Here is an 18867-nt window from a genome sequence, read left to right as displayed (position 1 = left end):
TATGGCCCTAGCTGCCCTCGAATTTACTATGGACCTCAAACTCAGAAATCCACCTGCCTCAGAAACAAAACAAAACAAAACAAAAAAACAAAGAAAACACACCACAAACCAAAATCAAAAACCTCTTTTCTTTAAATGTATTTTATGTACACCAGTGTTTTGCCTTGTGTATGTGCATGAGAAACACAGCTGGTGACAGTGGAGGCAAGAGGAGAATCTCCTGGAACAGGAGGATCATGGCAGTCTGCTTAGTAAGTTATTTTTCTTTTTTTTTGGACAAGGTTTCTCTGTATAGCCCTGGGTGTCCTGGAACTCACTCTGTAGACCAAGCTGGCCTTGAATTAAGAAATCCAACAAACATAACCGTTGTAGGATGGATGAGATGGCTTCAGCAGGGGGAGGTACTTGTTGCTAAGCCTGCCAACCTGAGTTCAATGTCTGAGATCCACAGGGTAGAATGAGGAGCTGACTCCCGACAAATTATCAGACTTTTATGTGTGCCACAGAATATAAGACACAAACATGGACACACATACACACACTACATAAAAGTAACAGTAAAAGTCACTAAGATAGTTAGATTTAAAATAACCCTTAACCAGCTGGAGAGATGGCTCAGTGGCTGCTCTTCCAGAGGTTCCGAGTTCAATTCCCAGCAACAACATGGTGGCTCACAATCATGTAATGGGATCCAATGCCCTCTTGTGCTGTGTCTGAAGACAGAGACACTGCACTCACATACATAATATAAATGAATAAAACCTAATGGAAAAGAAACAAAACAACACAACAACAACAACAACAACAACCCCAAACTAACTAAAAACCCAGAACAAAACAAAGTCCATAAAAGCCCATATGTAGATGATTTGGTCCTCAAAAAGAGAAAGAGTTAGAAATTTGAGTAGGTTGGGGGCCCTAATAGAAGTAGTTAGATAATTAGTGGTTTGCTTGCAGGGGTTATCAGCTTCCTGACTGCCGCTTCTTGTGTCAACTCTTTATGACCACCACGAGGTAAACAGACTTTGCAACTTTGAACAACAGCAGTATGATGTACTTGGATAAACCAACTCTCTTCTTGGTGCTGGGGATTAAATCTAGGGCCTTGATTACACCAGGTCAGGACTCCCACCTTCACAGGCTTTTAAAGTTGCCCCATGACGGCTACCTAAAGATTTCTATATTTCTTTATTTAGCTTTACTGCAAGCTACATTCTAGGGTCTTGTCATGTAGCTGAGGCTGGTCTCCAACCCAAAGTCCGCCTGACTCAAATACAGGTATGTGCATTCTACCTGCTGCTACATTCTCTTAAGTCCACAACTCAAAACCCACCACAAGATCTCTAGTTGCAAACAAGAAAAACCTTTTTTGGAGACAAGATCTCACCATGGACACCTCTCTGGCCTGGTAGATCTGCCTTTGAACTCAACAGTTATCTACCTACCTAGATAACTATAGTTATCTACTTTCTAGAGTGCTAGAGTGAAAGGTGTGCATCAAGACATTTTGCCTGAGCTAAGTTATTTTCCTCAACTTGCTAGCAGCAAATGACAAGAATTGACATGCATTATTGGTACTTTAAACTTAGCTCTTTTAATTTGTTATAGAATATGACTTTTTATTCCTGAATCATAACTTATTGGTAATATTTAATTGCTTCAACCAAAGTTCTATCCCAATTCTTTAATGTCTATCCTCTTGCCTAGATAATCTGATTTAATATAAAACAAACAATTTTTACTGTAATAATGCTTCTGTTAGGAGCCTAGGCAGAGAGTGGATAAGCTGTTTGCTGCTCAAGTAGTGTCAACACCTTCAGTTTGGATCCTCAACACCCGAGGCAAGCGAGTTAGCTAGACTAACTGAATCATCAATCTCTAGGTTGAGTTGATGTCAACCTCATGCTTTCTGTATGAACTCAAGAATACACATACATGTTCATGTACAACAAACACAAAATCACATTTTAAGAAAAGACATTGTAAGTCTTAGTATTACCTTCCAATGCTACTGAGGATAATTGAAATGGCCCAGTTACCACCCGCATGTCTAATGTCTGCTGATCTTAGAACTTCTGTAATCACCTCTTCTTTAATGTCACTCTCTAAAGTCTGGCTATCCACCATACTCCAAAGAGACCCTAAGATTTTTCTTGGTAAAACCTTGGTGGATGATCAGTCTATACTGGTATTGCTCTTAATGATGTGTATTTAGTAACTTAATTTATTTGAAATGAACTTAGAATCTTAAAAAAAAAAAAAAAAAAACTATGGTTGAATCTCAATGCTGTATTGATATATTCAGCTATTGTAGCACAAAAAAAAAAACATAACAGAATCTGCTTATGAATCTCCTAAGAACCAACCACACTGTGCACAATGAAGTGAACCAATGCGGCTCACTAGGGTCTGATCCGAGTTTTCAGTATGTTTCACCTGAATCTGTGCAGACTGAAACTTTAACAAGCAATTTTGAGTGTCTTTTTAAGTGTGGTAGAAATGAGTATTTTCAGCCTTAAGGGTACATGTAAAAGTAGAAAACAAACTGATGTGGTTTTAACTGCTGCAACTAAAGAGACCCAATGTTATGCAATGATGGAGATGTAAGGACTAATCTTTGTGTGAATATAATATAACAGGAGTCACAAAGAGGATGGCAATAAGCATCAAGAATAAATTCTTCCTACTTAAGAGAAAAAAAGGGGCAATAAAATAGGGGATATACTTATGGCCTAAGCATGGTGACATATAATTTAATCCCAGCACTCAGGAATTAAAGTTAGGCGGGTCTCTGAGTTTCAGGCCAGCCTGGTGTACAGAGTGAGTTCCAGAACCAGGACTACACAGAAATCTCATCTTGAAAAACCAATGAGGGGTGGGGGAGACACAGCAGTGGAGGAGGCAGGGACCTGGAGCAGAAGGTAATTGGGCTAGGTGCCCTTCAAAAGGAGCTTGGTTCCCAGTACCACGTGGATGATAATTCCAGCTCCAGCAGATCTAGAGCCTCTAGAGTCCCAGGGAACCTGTACACACAAAGACACAGAGATATTTACCATTGATTGGGCCAGGCAGTCGTGGTGCACGCCTTTAATCCCAGCACTTGGGAGGCAGAGGCAGGCGGATTTCTGAGTTCGAGGCCAGCCTGGTCTACAGAGTGAGTTCCAGGACAGCCAAGGCTATACAGAGAAACCCTGTCTTGAAAAACCAAAATATATTTACCACTAATTGCTGACAGGTATTATTCTTTGTGGCCCAAGTGGCAGGATTAAATGCATGCATCATAACTCTGGGCTTGTTTTTAAAGTTTTAAAGGGATGTGAAAATGAGCAGCAACAGTAATAACAGGCAACAGAGTTACAACAGACTAGAACATCTGTGTGGGGCTCTTCAGAGAAAAGCATTTGCAATCTAATAAGGTCTGAAGCCTCTAAACAGATACACAAGTAGAGTGATTCACTATCCCTTCCCCTCTAACAGATGAAATCTCTTGATATGCTACCAAGACCTGAAGTCTTACATTCAACTGATTTTCCTGCACCATCCTCCTGAGTAGCTGAGTGAAGGTATGTGACAACGTGGCCAAGTATATTCAACTATTTAAGGATGATCATTTCAGCAGTTCTGTGAAATATGAAGATGCAGAAATACAAGGGTGTGCAAAGTGAAAAAGTCCTAAACAAGAACAAAGAAAAAGTGTAACTGAGATAACTGCTTGGCTGAAGAGAATAAGGGAAGAAGAAGGGAAGAATAAGGGAAGAGGAAAGCTGCAGCCAAGTATTCAGCTTGACTGATCAGACAGATGTTAATGTTATTAAAGGAAATAATACGGATCAAGCTTACAAGAATGAAGCTGGTCAGCTAGCACTGGCAGTCTGGTGATAGGAGTATAACTCAGTAAATGTAATAGGCCTAACATAATTTGTCAAAGATACAAATATATTAAACATCTGACGTATTGCTAATCTTGTGTCTCAACATTCCTATAATGACTACAACTCCTACCTTAGAGGGAGGTGGTGCAGGCTTAGGAACCAAGTTCTTATAGACACTTGGGACCATAGTTGACACTTTGTTCCCATTTGCATGGTGGGATCCTGAGGAGGTGAATGCAGCAGAAAAGGCAGCAGCAGGATCCTCTTTGGAAATTTTTTTGATGACTAGCATCTTTGCAGGTTGCTTGGCACTAGGTGGATTTTCTGTGAAATGCAAGAGTGAAGACACAAAGGAAGGTCACACCTTTGACAAACAAAACCAACAGTTGAAACAACAGCCTCACCTTCAGCATAGGAGATTAAGTTGAGACCACGAGACAAATATTACCTTAAGAAATTCTTGGTGTCAGCGGTGGTGGCAGCGCAGGCCTTTAACCCCAGCACTTGGGAGGCAGAGGCAGGCAGATTTCTGAGTTCGAGGCCAGCCTGGTCTACAGAGTGAGTTCCAGGACAACCAGAACTACACAGAGAAACCCTGTCTCGAAAAAAAACAAAAGAAAAAAAAAAAAACAAAAGAAAAAAAACTTCTTGAAATAATGATACAAAACATTGTAAAGTGTTTACAATGCCAGCACAGGTATATGAGCTCAAGAACCCATGATTTTTAAAAAAGAAAGGTACAAGTGTTTGTAATCTTAGTTGAGTCCCTAGAATTTACTAGCCAGCCAGTCTAGCATACGTGGTGAATGTCAGATAAATGAGACAGTGTTAAAAATAAGGTGGATGGCCCCTGAAGAGAACCACCCAAGGTTGACCTTTCCTGTCTATATGTGCACGCATGTGCTCATGCCTCCAAACACTTTTCTAAAACAATACAAAAGACACCATTGGAAAAATAGTAAAGTTTTTCAAATTTTATTTATTTTTTTGTGGTTTTTTGAGATAGGGTTTCTCTGTATAGCCCTGGCTGTCCTGGAACTCACTCTGTAGACCAGGCTGCCCTCGAACTCAGAAATCCGCCTCCTTCTGCCTCCCAAGTGCTGGGGTTAAAGGTGTGTCCCCTCCATCTGACTTATTTTCTTTTTTTTAATATTTATTTTATGTATATGATTACACTGTAGCTGTCTTCAAAGGGCATCATGTCTCATTACAGAAGTCGTGAGCCACCATTGGTTGCTGGGAATTGAACTCGGGACCTATGGAAGAGCAGTCAGTGCTCTTAACCACTGAGCCATCTCTCCAGCCATCAAACTTTATTTTTAAAATTTACTTATTCAATGTACATGATTTTTTTTTTGTCTGCATATCACATGCATGCCTAGTACTGGAGAAGGCCAGAGGAAGGTGCTAAATATCCTGGAATTACAAATATTATAAGGTGGTATTTGGGTGCTGGGAATCAAACCCTGATCCTCTAGAAGAGGAGTCAGTACAGTACTCTTAACCACTGAGCCATTTCTGCAACTCCTTAATTTTTTTTTTTGAGACAGGGTCTCGATATATAGATTTGAGTACCCTAGAAACCACTATAACCTCTTTAGGGACTAAACTGTCCTTGAACTCATAGACATTCAGCTATATCTGCTTCCCAAGTGCTAGAATTAAAGGTCCAGCCATTGCTTTTGTTATTTTTTTTTTTTAAAAAGGTACCATTTGTAACTGTATGAAAAAACAAACAACAAACAAAACCCAGCATATGAATCATTAAGATTATAAATCAGTGTTTCAACACAAAGATAAGCAGTACTTAGGGAGTGTTTAGTTTGTAAGATGGACAGGGTAATTACCAGGCACAACCAAGTAAGGTAGAGGCAGGTGGATCTCTGAGATCCTGTCTCATAAAACCCTCACCACAGCTGGGCAGTGGTGGTGCACGCCTTTAATCCCAGCACTTGGGAGGCAGAGGCAGTCGATTTCTGAGTTCTCTGAGTTCGAGGCCATCCTGGTCTACAGAGTGAGTTCCAGGACAGCCAGGGCTATACAGAGAAACCCTGTCTTGAAAAATAAATAAATAAAAACAAACAAACAAAAAAACAAACCCTCACCAACAATCACCAGGGCTGGCGAGACTGCTTACACTGCTCCAGCAGGAGGCCTCAGTTCAGGTCTCAGGATGCCTAGCTCCAGAGAGTCTAACATGTCTAGTCTGGATGTCAAGGCCATTTGAACTTACAGGTGTGTATGCACACATGCTGGTAAAACTCTCAATAAATCTTTAAAATAAACTCTCAAACAAGCAAACAATTCAAGCTAAAACTATTCAAAATGCCAGAAAACCCACCAAACAGCAAAAACCCAGTTAGGGTCCTCTAAGCTTATTCTGCTTGGATGGTTTTATGGGTAGAGAATATTTTCTTAGCTTGTAGATGAAGAGCTAACTGGTATTGGATATTTCAAGCAAAGGGATGAATATATGAACATTTGAGTACAAAATCGAAAAAAAGGAGGAAGAATTTTTATTTCTCTCTCCTGTCATAAAGAATTTCAAGTTGGCTGGGCAGTGGTGGCACACACCTTTAATCCCAGTACTTGGGAGGCAGAGGCAGGTGGTGAGTTCAAGGCCAGCCTGGTCTACAGAGAGAATTCCAGGACAGCCAGGGCTACATAGCTACACAGAGAAACCCTGTCTCAAAAAACCAACAACCCACCCCGCCAAAAAGAAAACAAAAAACTTCAAGTTGTATTTTTAATCTTGTCCAATCCACCTACCCCACACTCCAGAAGGGGTCCCAATAGGTCTGCATGGCTGATTCTGTTTGCCAGCTTCTGGATTCAAAGAAGGCTAGGGAAAAAAGGATATAAATGGTTGATACAAAAAGCTCAACACTAGGGAACTTTTCAAAGTAGCCATCCCCACAGAAGCTACCAAATAATTATTAATATCAGACCCAATTAATTTAATAAGATATCAAAATGTAACAAGTAATATGTTGAAATAACAGGCAGTGTATAATTTGTATCTTCCTTTTTTTCTTCTTCTTTCTTTTCTTCTTATTTTTTTTTTTTCTTCTTTTTCCCCCAGACAGGGTTTCTCTGTGTAGCCCTGGCTGTCCTGGAACTCACTCTGTAGACCAGGATGGCCTCGAACTCAGAAATCCGCCTGCCTCTGCCTCCCAAGTGCTGGGAATAAAGGCGTGTGCCACCAATGCCCAGCTTTATTTCCTTTGTCATAGGATTCTTATACATATAGATATACATATCCTATAAACATGCAGTTTCCTATCTTTCTATAGAGTGACTATGAAAAAGGAGGCACAGAAAGCCACAGAACAAGAATGTGGGTTGTTTTCTTCAGAATTAAGGAGAGTAATGGTGTCAGTGAAATGGATAGTATTCACTGAAGTTCTAAGACTGCATTAGAGTAGAAGAAAGTCACATCGCAGGACTGTATGAGGAATACAAAGGCTATTTTAAAAGCCCTTGTCCTCACAGGACTGTCACAAAGATAAAACTAGTAGCCAAGCCATGCAGTTGCGGCACACACCTTTAAGCCCAGTGCTTGGCAGGCAGAGGCAGGTGGATTTCAGAGTTTGAGGCCAGACTGGTCTACAGAGTGAGTTCCAGGACAGCCAGGGCTACATAAAGAAACTCTGTCTCGAAAAACAAACAAACAAACAAACAAACAGTAGCCAAGAAACTATCCTAAAAGGTTCTACTGTGATAACACCTCATGAGAGGGAATGGATAATTCCTGGCAGAGAAACGAGAAGTCCATTACAGGTGATGACTGAGACGTATCCTCAGACTAATTCCAAAGGTGGAAATGTATGCTTCTAAGAACTGAAGGCTTGATTCCCAACCAAGTTTAGCTTAGACTTTCTTTCCTTCCCTCCAGTGAGGGGACTGACCTCAAGGCCATACACATGCCAGGCAAGCACGTACCACATAAGTACCTGCTCAGCACTCTGTGTTTTTGTAAAGGAAGACTTTGTATAGGATATGGTGGCCACACCTTTAACTTCAGCATGGGGGAGGAATAGGCAGATGTTTCTTTGTGACTTCCAGGAGAGCCAGAGCCACTCAGTCAAACTCTTAAACAATCAGATTTTAAAGTTATTTTTATTTGTGTGGATTTAAGTATGCTTAACTACAGAGCCATACATCTAGTCTCTGGGCATGTGTTCCTGAACAGAAATGATTCCCATTTATGCAGCATCCCCAATCTTATCACACTGATTTTTAAAAATTTCTCCTTTTTTAAATATTAATTAATTTTATGTATGTGATTACACTGCCCCTCTCTTCAGACACACCAGAAGAGAGCATCAGATCCCAGTATGATTCCCAGTTGTGAGCCACCATGTGGTTGCTGGGATTTGAACTCAGGACCTCTGGAAGAGCAGTCAGTGCTTTTACCTGTTGAGCCATATGGCCAGTTCAAGAGTTATTTTTATTATATGTATGCTTGTGTGCCTATAGAGACAGATGGCTTAGATCCTCCTGGAGCTGGACTTTCAGGAGGTTGTTAATTACCTGATGTGGATGCTAGAAACTGAACTCAGGTCCTCTGGAAGAGTAGCATCTACTCTTGACTGCTCAGTCATCTTTCTCCATCCCCCTTTTACATTCTTATTTTGTAAGCTAGTGCCTATGTCTGTGTGTAGGAATATGTGTGATTCAGTGAATGTGTAGACCAGGAGACAACTTGTATGGTCACATCTGTCCTTTGACATGAGTCTAAGGAAGTGAATTTGGGTAATCTAGCTTGGTGGCAGGCAACTTAATTCATGGAGTCAGCTCATTGGCCCATGAGTCTTTTTGATAGAGCCCTAGTAGTCTTTAATTATTTCCTATGTAGAATAAAAAAACAAAAACAAAAACACAATACTTCATTTTATAAACATCTTGTCCAGAAATGTACATTAAGTAATATTATGATCTAGGTACTAGGTTGTTCACTAATTTGGCAATCAATTTCTATTTTTAGGTTTTTATAGCACTACCTCAATTTAAAGACAAATACCTAATAATATATTGAAATATCTAATTCAGTTAAAGTTGGTTTCATGTTTGGGTTTTTGTTTTATATTAATGGGTGTTTTGCCTGTATACATGTCTGTGTACAACGTATAAGTCTAGTGTATGTGTAGGCCAAAAAAAGGTGTTGAATTTCCTGGAACTAGAGCCACCAGATGAATGCTGGGGACTGATTTGTGTCCTCTGCAATAGCTGCCAGTGTTCTTAATCATGGAGCCTTCTCTCCTGCCCAAAACTGAAGGCCAGGAGGCTTATATCCTCTGCGAGGAGGATCCTCTTGAAGCATTTGCAAATAGCAATGCCAGTATTTCAAAAACTAAAACATTAGTACTATGAGATGTGTTTTTATTTTCTCATCAGAAGTAGTTATATGGGGCTGGAGAGATGGCTCAGAGGTTGAGAGCACTAACTGCTTTTCCAGAGGTTCTGAGTTCAATTCCCAGCAACCATATGGTGGCTCACAACCATCTGTAATGGGATCTGATGTCCTCTTTTGTTGTGTATGAAGTCAGCTACAGTGTACTCACAAGCATAAGATAAATAAGTCTTTTTTTTTTTAAAGTAGTTATATAAAACCTCCAATTTAGGGACTATTCTATCAGTTATTATATGTTGTACTGTCTTTATTAGTTCATACATAGATATAGATATAAATTTATTTATCAAGGACTCTGTAGATGCTAGACAAGAACTCTGCCTTTAATCTAAGCACCCCTAGCTCCTGATTTCATTAAGCAATCTGCTGGAACCAGGAGAGAGCTTGATATGTATAATACGTATGATATTTATGAACCCTATCACTGAGTTGTAATTAGACAGTTGTTGGGGTATACCACGTGAAGGTGTCTCTGTACATTCAGTTGTTAATTCTGTACTGGCAGAGAGCTAATGGTCCAATGCTGGTGTCATATTTCATAAATATTCCTTCTTCTCACCTGGCTAAGGTGATCTAGAATCATCTGATTGGTTTTAATAAAGAGCTGACAGCTAACAGCTCTGCAGGTACTGGAAGGCAGAATCTCCTGCAAGAGGCATGGAGTCTAGAAGAAGTGAGAGGCGGGAGATTCTGCCAGCAGATACAGAGTTGGATCGATGGACCTGGAACTCAGGGAAAGGTGGAAGAACAAACTATAAATTTGTACTGAGACTTGGTGGACTATTGCATGCATGCCCACACATATATATAATGTGAGCATTCACAGGCTCACATATTATAAATAATTTTTAAAGGACACTCGGGATCAGCAAGATGGCTCAATAGGTAAGGATCCCTATCATCAAACCTAATATAACTTATTTTAATTCCCTGGAAACCCGTGGTGGAAGGAGAAAACCAATTCCAGTTGCCCTCTGATCTCAACACATGTACATGCTACAGATGCATTCACACTGACATATACAATAAAGAAATAGAATAAAGAAAGTTAAGATATATCCTAAGCATTAAATTTCACTGACTATAGTTAGCAAAAACATAGTTATTTTACAAAGAGCAAAATCCAGGGAAAACAAACTTTTATGATGAAGGTGACTGAAGAGAAAGAAAAAAGATTCAGCTGAGCCCTGAGCTGACCACAGTGGCCCACATCTTTAATTCCAGAACTCTGGAGGCAGAGACAGACACATCTCTATGAGTTCAAGGTCAACCTGGTCTACATAGAGAAACCCTTTTGCAAATAAATACATTAAGTTAATTAGTGTCCTGTGTTTGTTTGCTTTTAACTACACATTTAAAAGCTTCATACTTACGAAATCTTCCTCTTCAAACTGCAACTTTTCTACTTTATCTTCTTTTTTTTCTTCCCTAATCTCAGTTGGTGTTTTTTCTTGAAAGGCACAGCCTTTCCGGGAATGGAAGCAGCCATTCCAGTGTCGGTGGTTTCCTGTACTACCTCCTGTACTACGTTGGCTCATACCATCATGACCTCGGGAAGAGCCATGCCAACCAGATAGATTCCCTGTGGTTCCAGCATATGCTCCCTTAGAGACACCAGAGTCAACAGAATCATGGCGGAATAGGGAGGGTTGGTGCCAAGAATCTAAAATACCAAGAAAAGTTAAGGTATTAGTTGTCTGTTTCTTATAAATTCAGAAATAACTGGGCTAGATGCTTCCTGATTTGATCAAAGTTATTTCCAAAAGGGCTTTAGGAAACATTTTAAATGAGAAATCCACACAAAGAAACCAATAAAGCACCATTCTTTGTGAGGCAATTCTCCCAGCCTCCTGGTGCTAGAGCTCCTACTGAGGGAAAGTGCTCATACCGAGTCCTTCTAAATTAGTTCTTCAACTGAAAAGATGATTCACAGAAACAGGTGTAGAAACTAAGCAATAACTAATTCTGAATTATTGGCATACATCCAGCCCGAATTTAGTGTAAATAGCAGTTCAGTGTTGTTTTTAATTTGGTTTGAGAAATGGTCTCACTATTTATTTAGCCTTGTCTGTCTTGAAAATAGGTAAATTAGGCCTACCTAAAACTCTGAGATATACTTACCTGTCTTCTGAGTGTTGGAATTAAGTGTACCCTACCATGCCTGGCCCTAAGCAGTAGTTTAAATATGTGGTCACAACAGCTGGGTATAACTCACCTCCTGTAGTCCGTAGAGGTCCATTGTTAAAAAAGCCATCAGAGGAATTATGTCGACGACGGCTTATTCCAAATCTACCTTCTCCACGGGATAGATGCTCTCCGTGTTTGTCAAAGGTGGCCGTAGATGACTAACATCATAAAGTGGAGAGGGGCAAAGATTCAGTTTCTGTCAGTGGTTCAAAATTAACAGTCTGTTGTGGCAGTACAATGTCTATAATATCAGTACTAGGAAGACTAAGATACGGCTGCTATGAGTTGGGGGCCAGCTACATGGGAAGACCCTGTCTCAAAACTAAACAATTAAACAAAAAGTGTATTATAAATGTAAACTATCATAACCAGTTTACTACAACTTTTGTCTTTTGAGTCAGGGTCTTATTCTGTACCCCTGAACCACCTAAATAACCCAGGTTTGCATCAGTTTAGGGATGTTAATATGTACTGTGTGATCATGTGTTTCTGTCCTTTCCTGCCTGCCGAAGGTGCCCTCTTTTTGGTTAAAATAAAAAGCCTACGGCCTATAGCAAAAGGTAGAATAGAAGGTGAGACATCCAGCAAAGATAAAGGAACTCTAGGCAAAAGTCAGAGGTAGAAAGCCTTGGAGGAAGTTGCTGTATGAAACTGAGGAGAAGGAGCTATTCAGCTGCAGACATTCAATAGTACCAACAGGTTAATATAAGTTAAGAGCAACTGGCAGAGCAGTGAAAGCCTCTATGTCATTATTCAGGAATAAGGGCAGGCATAGAAAGGCCTACAGGTATACATCAGACTCACGGCAATCTCCCTGCCTTAGCTTTTAGAGTACTGGGATTCAGCCAAGATTCACTATTAATGTGTTACCATGGTTTTAAAAAACTTCTAAACATTATTTCACATTTGTGGCAATACTGTAATTTTAGTATCAGCCCATTTACTTATTTATTCATGAGAGGAAAAAATTCAGGGAGATTAAGTCTTTAAATTTACATAAACAAGAGAAAGAAGCTTTTAAATGATTATAAATTAGTTCTAATATTTCTATTCCATAAGTTTTTACTCTAAACCTCTTTTCTGGATGTGTATGTGAGTGGGTATCTGGGCACTTGTGAGTATACAGAGGCCTGAAGTTGACATAATATACATCTTCTGCTTTGCTTCCCCCTCTACTTTATTTACCAAAGCAGAACTGGTTAAACGTGCACGAGGGATCCTGTTTATACTTCCCTAGTATTGTACTAACACTGGAATTACTGGTGGGTTGCTGTGCTTTCCCAGGTTTTAAGTGAAGGTGGAACAAACTTTGTCATGCTGTGCAGCAAGCGCTTTACAAAAAGCCTTCTCCCCAGGTTTCTATATATCCTTTACCTGTAAGTAATGCAGGTACTTGATTTGCCAGCTTTACTACATTATGGGATGTCTAAAATTGCATATCTAAATATGATTGTAAGGTTGTTTCCAGAGAGGGGTCAATGAACTGAGCTACAAAGACCCTCCCTAAATTTTTCTGGAAATATCTACATAAATGCGGGAAGGCACAAGCAAAGCACTCACAGACTAGCATTCGACCCTCCTTGAACAGGGACCTTTTTGGGTTTTCTGCCCTGACAACAGAAAAACCAAGATTCCACATTTCCTTAGCCTATAAATACAGACTTGCATCAGTTTTTTTTTCAAAGACGTTCAAGGGCACTTGCACATCTGTGCACATACACCTTTAGAAAAATAGAGACACTGGCATTAAGGCGCACATCTGTGCATATACGCCTTTAGAAAAATAGAGACAACTGGCATTAAGGTACATATTAACGTGAACTGAATAATTATTCATAAACTTTTTTCTTAAAAGACATTTTTAGATTTATTTTACACGTATAATGTCTTGCCTGAATGTTATGTATCTACCTGTACCACATGCATGCCTGGTGCCCAAAAAAGACCAAAGAGGGGAGTCAGATCCCCCGGAACTGAAGTTATGGATGATTTTGAGCCACCCCGTGGATTCTGGATGTTAAACCTGTGTCCTCTAAAAGAGCACAGAATGATCTTAACTGTTCTTGCCATCTCTCCAGCCCCAACTATTGATACGTTCTTAAGGGAATGGGAAATCTATGAATACATATGAAATCCCAAGGAAAAGTAGGGCATATATGAAAAACAAAATTTAACGCTCTTTCTTCAAAATAACCAAAACAAGAACAGCAATACAGCCTGAAACACAAAACCGAAGCCGCCCGACACTCAGGATGAACAGAATTGCTGTATGTGGGTAATTACCACAGGAATGAAGACCTTACCTTAGCTGACTGTGGCGTTGAGAAATTTAGCCAAGCAGGAACAAAGTCATGCTGCGCCATTTAGGTCCAGTGTCTTTTTAGCAAGATGAGGCATCCAACCTCATGGCCAGGATCTAAACAAGAACACAAATCACTCATGATTCTAATAGTAAAGGAGTCTGTGATTAACCTACAGTCCTCCTTTATAAACGATTTAAACCCTGAGAACTCTCCACAGACTATTTTTCAAGATTCCAAATCTCAGGAATTCTAAATAACACAAATATGATGGAAATAAAGAACGTTAAAGGAAGGAAACAAATGCATTCTGAGTTTTTGCCTAAGACACAAAACAATAACACTTACCATAGATATTTATAGAACAGTGTTTCTCAACCTGTGGGACAAGATCCCATTTGTGGTCAAGAGACACTTTTACAGGAGTCTCATCAGATATTTATATTATAATTCATAACAGCAGCAAAATTATAGTTATAAAAATAATTTTATGATCAGCAGTCACCACAACATAAGGAATTGTATTAAAGGGACAAAGAATTAAGAAGGTTACTGATATAATAAGGGTCGAAGCATTAAGAAGGTCACTGCCACAGAACCTCTCAATTACCTTAGGAACATTTTTCTCACATATCAACTTGTATCATTTTTCCTAAGATTCATTGGTGTACCTGAATTACTGATACTCTCTGAAAATTAAATACTTCACAGCATAACAAAACATATTTTTTTCATGACATATAACCCATGTATGTTTTCTCCAAAAGTTAAGACACATGAATGATATTTACCCTCAGAGTGTCACCTCTGTGGTCCTGTATCCAAAGTTGCCACCTGTATTTTCCACGAGGTTTTCTTGTAAAAAGGGTGCTAAAATAGCCTGGCCAGCAGCACGCCTTGTGATGAAGCACAAAGAAGCCCAGCTGTGTGTGGCCCACCCTCAATCCTCTCAATTGCTCATCCTGAATACCTAGTTCCTGACACTTTTCCAAAGGGGGAAGGGGGAGGGGAAGGGGGAAGGGGAACATAAAAGGTTATTTGTTACATTTAAAAATGGGGGAAAGGGGGAAGCTATGTCTATGTTCACCTCATTCAACTTCCTTGAGTGATGGCACTGTAATGTTGCTTAAATAGGCAAAACATGGACATCTGCACAGTGAGTGCAAATATTGTTCATAACAAGGTCATGGCTAGAAAGACAAGTGGTCTCAGGTGTGGGCAAGAAATGTCATCAAGGTGACAGGTCAAACTGTTATAGTAAAGCACTGTGAGAGAGCTTCTGCACACTCAATTCCAGTGGCAAAATAACCACAAGAGCTTTTAAAACACAAATCTCTTTTTATCTTACACAACTGCTTAAAGCAGTGTGCAGATATATATGCTTTTATCAGTTTTAACCTTCAAAATCTAAAGAAATAAGAAGTCCTGTTTTGTTTTTTGAAAAAGGAATCCAACAGAAACTTGATATAGTTTTCCTGCCACAGAATAGCAGCTTTTCAAGGCAAATTTCTTGATATAAAGCTCCTAAGCATATATATCCTATTTCTTTGGTCTTTACTATTTATACATTCAAAGCAAAATTTTAAGTAGAAGAGATAAGGGTCAAGGAGAAAAGAGAATTCCAAAATGAGGTTTTCTTCTTATTAATTTTCTGTATCTGTATTTCACTTGTTTTCCTCCTTCCCAAAAACTGAACTGAGCTTCTAGAAGTGATATGAAGAATCTTCTATTGCTTTATTGATGAAGTTTCTTTCTAATTTGGGTCCATCTCCATCATTACTCAAACATTAAAAAGGCCACTTGAGTCTGCCAATCTCTGAGGGAAAAAAAATAAAACAAAACACATTATTAGAAGAAGCAAAACCAGTCGCACTTAACTGCTAATGAATATCAATCAAAGACCTTGAGAGTAAATTCCTTAAATACAATTTAGATATTAATTTAATTTGTCACTGACTACAATAACATGCCTACAAGTGTTTTTGTTGTGTAGACAAGAAAATTACTGTTTCCCAGGTTGTCCCTGACCTAAACAGCCCCCTCCTCGGTCTTCTAAGCAGCTTAGATTATAGGCATATCACACCATTCCTAACCTTTTTAAGTCCTTTAAAGATTTTTATAAATCTTGCTTAACAATAGATTTTGGTTTTTCGAGACAGGGTTTCTCTGTGTAGCCCTGGCTGTCCTGGAACTCACTCTGTAGACCAAGCTGGCCTCGAACTCAGAAATCCGTCCTCTAAAGTGCTGGGATTAAAGGTGTGCGCTATCACTGCCTGGATATACCTAAATTTTCAACTTACCAAATTGGTCAAGCCATATAGTGTGTGGAAGGAAACACTGCCAATGTCATCACTATTTAATTATTAGGTATTATTCAAAGGTAGGTCATTAAGAAAATTTGTCACTATATTTATACTGTATTTATTTTGGATAATTATCAGATTAGAGACAAAGCTCTGATCTAACTTGATATGAACTAAGAGGGCTCAAATGTTTCTTTGCCTCAATTCCCAACATTCTTCCAGGAGTCACTTTTTGATAAGAGAACTTGTATCTTTGAGCAGGTTCTGTTCTGTTCTATTACTGTGTTAAGTTCATGGACTACAAAATACCAAGTTCATGACAACAGACTTATCTGTGAGGAAATGCCTCTGCCTCTCAAGTGCAGGGAATAAAGAAGGATGCATGTCATGCCAGGCAGTGGTGGTGCACGCCTTTAATCCCAGCACTTGGGAGGCAGAGGCAGGGGGATTTCTGAGTTCGAGGTCAGCCTGGTCTACAGACTGAGTTCTAGGACAGCCTGGGCTGCACAGAGAAACCTTGTACCAAAAAAATAAAATAAAATAAAACATAAAAATAAAATTAAAATAAAAAAAAGGTGTGTGTGTGTGTGACCATCATCCAGCAATCTAATTTGTTTGTTTGTTTTTTACATCAGGACTGTTTGTAAGGTAAGATTTGGGGAAACCATACTAAACTTTTTATTGTTGCAGACCAGCCAGGGCAACATAGCAAGGCCTAGATAAAAAAAATTTACTTTTAATTATATGCATATGAGTTTGGAAGTAAGAGATTTGGATCTCCCAGAACTGAAGTCATAAATACTCTGTGAGCTTCCTGACATGGCTGCTGGGAACTGAAGTCTTGAACTTTATAAAGAGCTCTTAACCACTGAGCCATTGCTTCCCCTGGAACAATAAACCACAGAATTTTTTTCTTTTGTAAGTTGCTTTCTGATCATAGCAACTAAAAACTAATATAGGGAGGAAGAGGAGAAGGAGAAGGCAATGGAGACAAATATTCTATGTCTTCTCTCCTATGGGGAGTCAACATCTAAACATGGAGGACACAAAGGAGAGAGGGCTATTTGGGAGAGGAAGGTTAACAGGAAGGTAAAGGAGTGATAAGGTCAAATACAACTAGAGTACAACGAAAAACATGAGAACGTCATCATAAAACCCATATTTTGCCCGGCGGTGGTGATGCACGCCTTTAATCCCAGCACTTGGGAGGCAGAGGCAGGTGGATTTCTGAGTTCGAGGCCAGCCTGGTCTACAGAGTGAGTTCCAGGACAGCCAGGGCTACTCAGAGAAACCCTGTCTCGAAAACAAACAAACAAACAAACAAACAAAAAAAAAACCAACCCATATTTTGTGTCCTTTTAAAAAAATAACCTGCCAGAAGTGGTGGTGCACACCTTAATCCTAGTACTCAGGAATGTAGAGGTGGGAGAATCTCTATGAGTTCCCAAACAGCCAAGGCTAGCAACCCTGTCTCAAAAAAAACTATCATAAATAGAAGTAATAAAACTGGGGCTAAAGAGATGGCTAGGCAGTTACTAGCTCTGTTGCCCTCCAGAGGACTTGGGTTCAATTCCCAGCACCCAAATGGCAGCTCACACCTGTTCCAGGAGATCTGACACTCTCTTCCAGACATACCTGCAGGTGAAACACCAATGCACAGAAATAAAAGTAAATTATTAAAAAAATAATTAAACATACTAGAGGAAGCAAATTCTACAAATCAAGGCCCTTAGCTAAAAACAAAACAAAAAGAAACCAAATTTAGGTAATTTAACTAGGAAAGGAATTTATCAAAACACCACTGGAGTTCAGAGAATTAGGAGACTTTGATTAGGCAAATATAGCTAGCAATGCAACAACTGCCAAAGGAATGAATTCTCAATTGTCTTCATTTCTTTGTAGCTCACTGGCACAGCTTGGGTATACATATTCATGTACACAGCCACTTAAGCATTCTTTCCCAGTAAAATTAATAAAATGCCAATATAAAAGGGGTTAAAACAAATACTATGGGCTGGTGAGATTGCTCAGATGTTAAGAGTCTAATACCAAACCTGATCTCCAGAACCCATAAAGTAAAATATGAAAACAGATCCCCAACCTACACACACACACACACACGCACACACACACACAAGGTAAAAAATACATATATTTAAAAAAATAATAAAGATCATCTTAAAAATCAATTACTAGCTGGGCAGTGGTGGCACACGCCTTTAATCTCAGCACTTGAGAGGCAGAGACAGGCAGATTTCTGAGTTCAAGGCCAGCCTGGTCTATACACTGAGTTCTAGGACAGCCAGGGCTACACAGAGAAACCCTGTCTCGAAAAACAAAAACAAAACAAAACAAACAAAAAAAAAACCAAAATTAGTAGACTAACACAAAAGTCCTGCCAGTGATTAAATGCTATCATTGTACCTGCTCCAAAAAATTTCCTGAAATTTTCAGAAAGTAATAAATAGTAACATTTGCAACCTTTCTCATGTAGTCTTCTAATGCTCTGTTACACTCATGGGACACAAATGTTTAATGCAAGGAAACCTAATAACACTATCAAACAACTAAAAACTACATCTAAAATCAAACAGTTCCAAATGAGAAATATTAAAAGATAAATTCTACTAGAGCACAGAATATAAACAAAGAAGCATACTTATTATTAGATGCAATCTGAGCATTACTCTTGGCTTTAATATTTAGATCATTAAGGTTGCTATATTTAGGCAGGATCATGAAACAGGTTTTTTGTTGGTCATAGTTGCTTTTCTTTTTTCTTTCTTTTTCTT

The 18867-nt window shown here is 39.2% G+C and overlaps 1 protein-coding gene across 3 annotated transcripts in view; it reads right to left on the bottom strand.

Annotated features, from left to right (window-relative positions):
- The window catches only part of Gpbp1l1 (GC-rich promoter binding protein 1 like 1), a 37997-nt gene that overhangs the window by 7997 nt on the left and 11133 nt on the right, over window positions 1-18867 (bottom strand). For all 3 annotated transcript variants that reach the window (XM_031378295.1, XM_031378293.1, XM_031378294.1), the window contains exons 2-7: window positions 14564-15588; window positions 13776-13888; window positions 11501-11630; window positions 10659-10948; window positions 6642-6714; window positions 4003-4196 (exon numbers count right to left, since the gene is read on the bottom strand). In XM_031378295.1, the coding sequence (XP_031234155.1) occupies window positions 4003-4196; window positions 6642-6714; window positions 10659-10948; window positions 11501-11630; window positions 13776-13835 (747 nt within the window). In that variant the 5' untranslated portion in view covers window positions 13836-13888; window positions 14564-15588. The remainder of the gene's footprint in view (window positions 1-4002; window positions 4197-6641; window positions 6715-10658; window positions 10949-11500; window positions 11631-13775; window positions 13889-14563; window positions 15589-18867) is intronic.

This window comes from Mastomys coucha, unplaced genomic scaffold, assembly GCF_008632895.1.
Source record: "Mastomys coucha isolate ucsf_1 unplaced genomic scaffold, UCSF_Mcou_1 pScaffold18, whole genome shotgun sequence".
NCBI classification, from domain to species: Eukaryota; Metazoa; Chordata; class Mammalia; order Rodentia; family Muridae; genus Mastomys; species Mastomys coucha.
The sequence above is the reverse complement of the archived record's forward strand: the minus strand, read 5'-3'. Positions and strand labels throughout refer to the sequence as shown.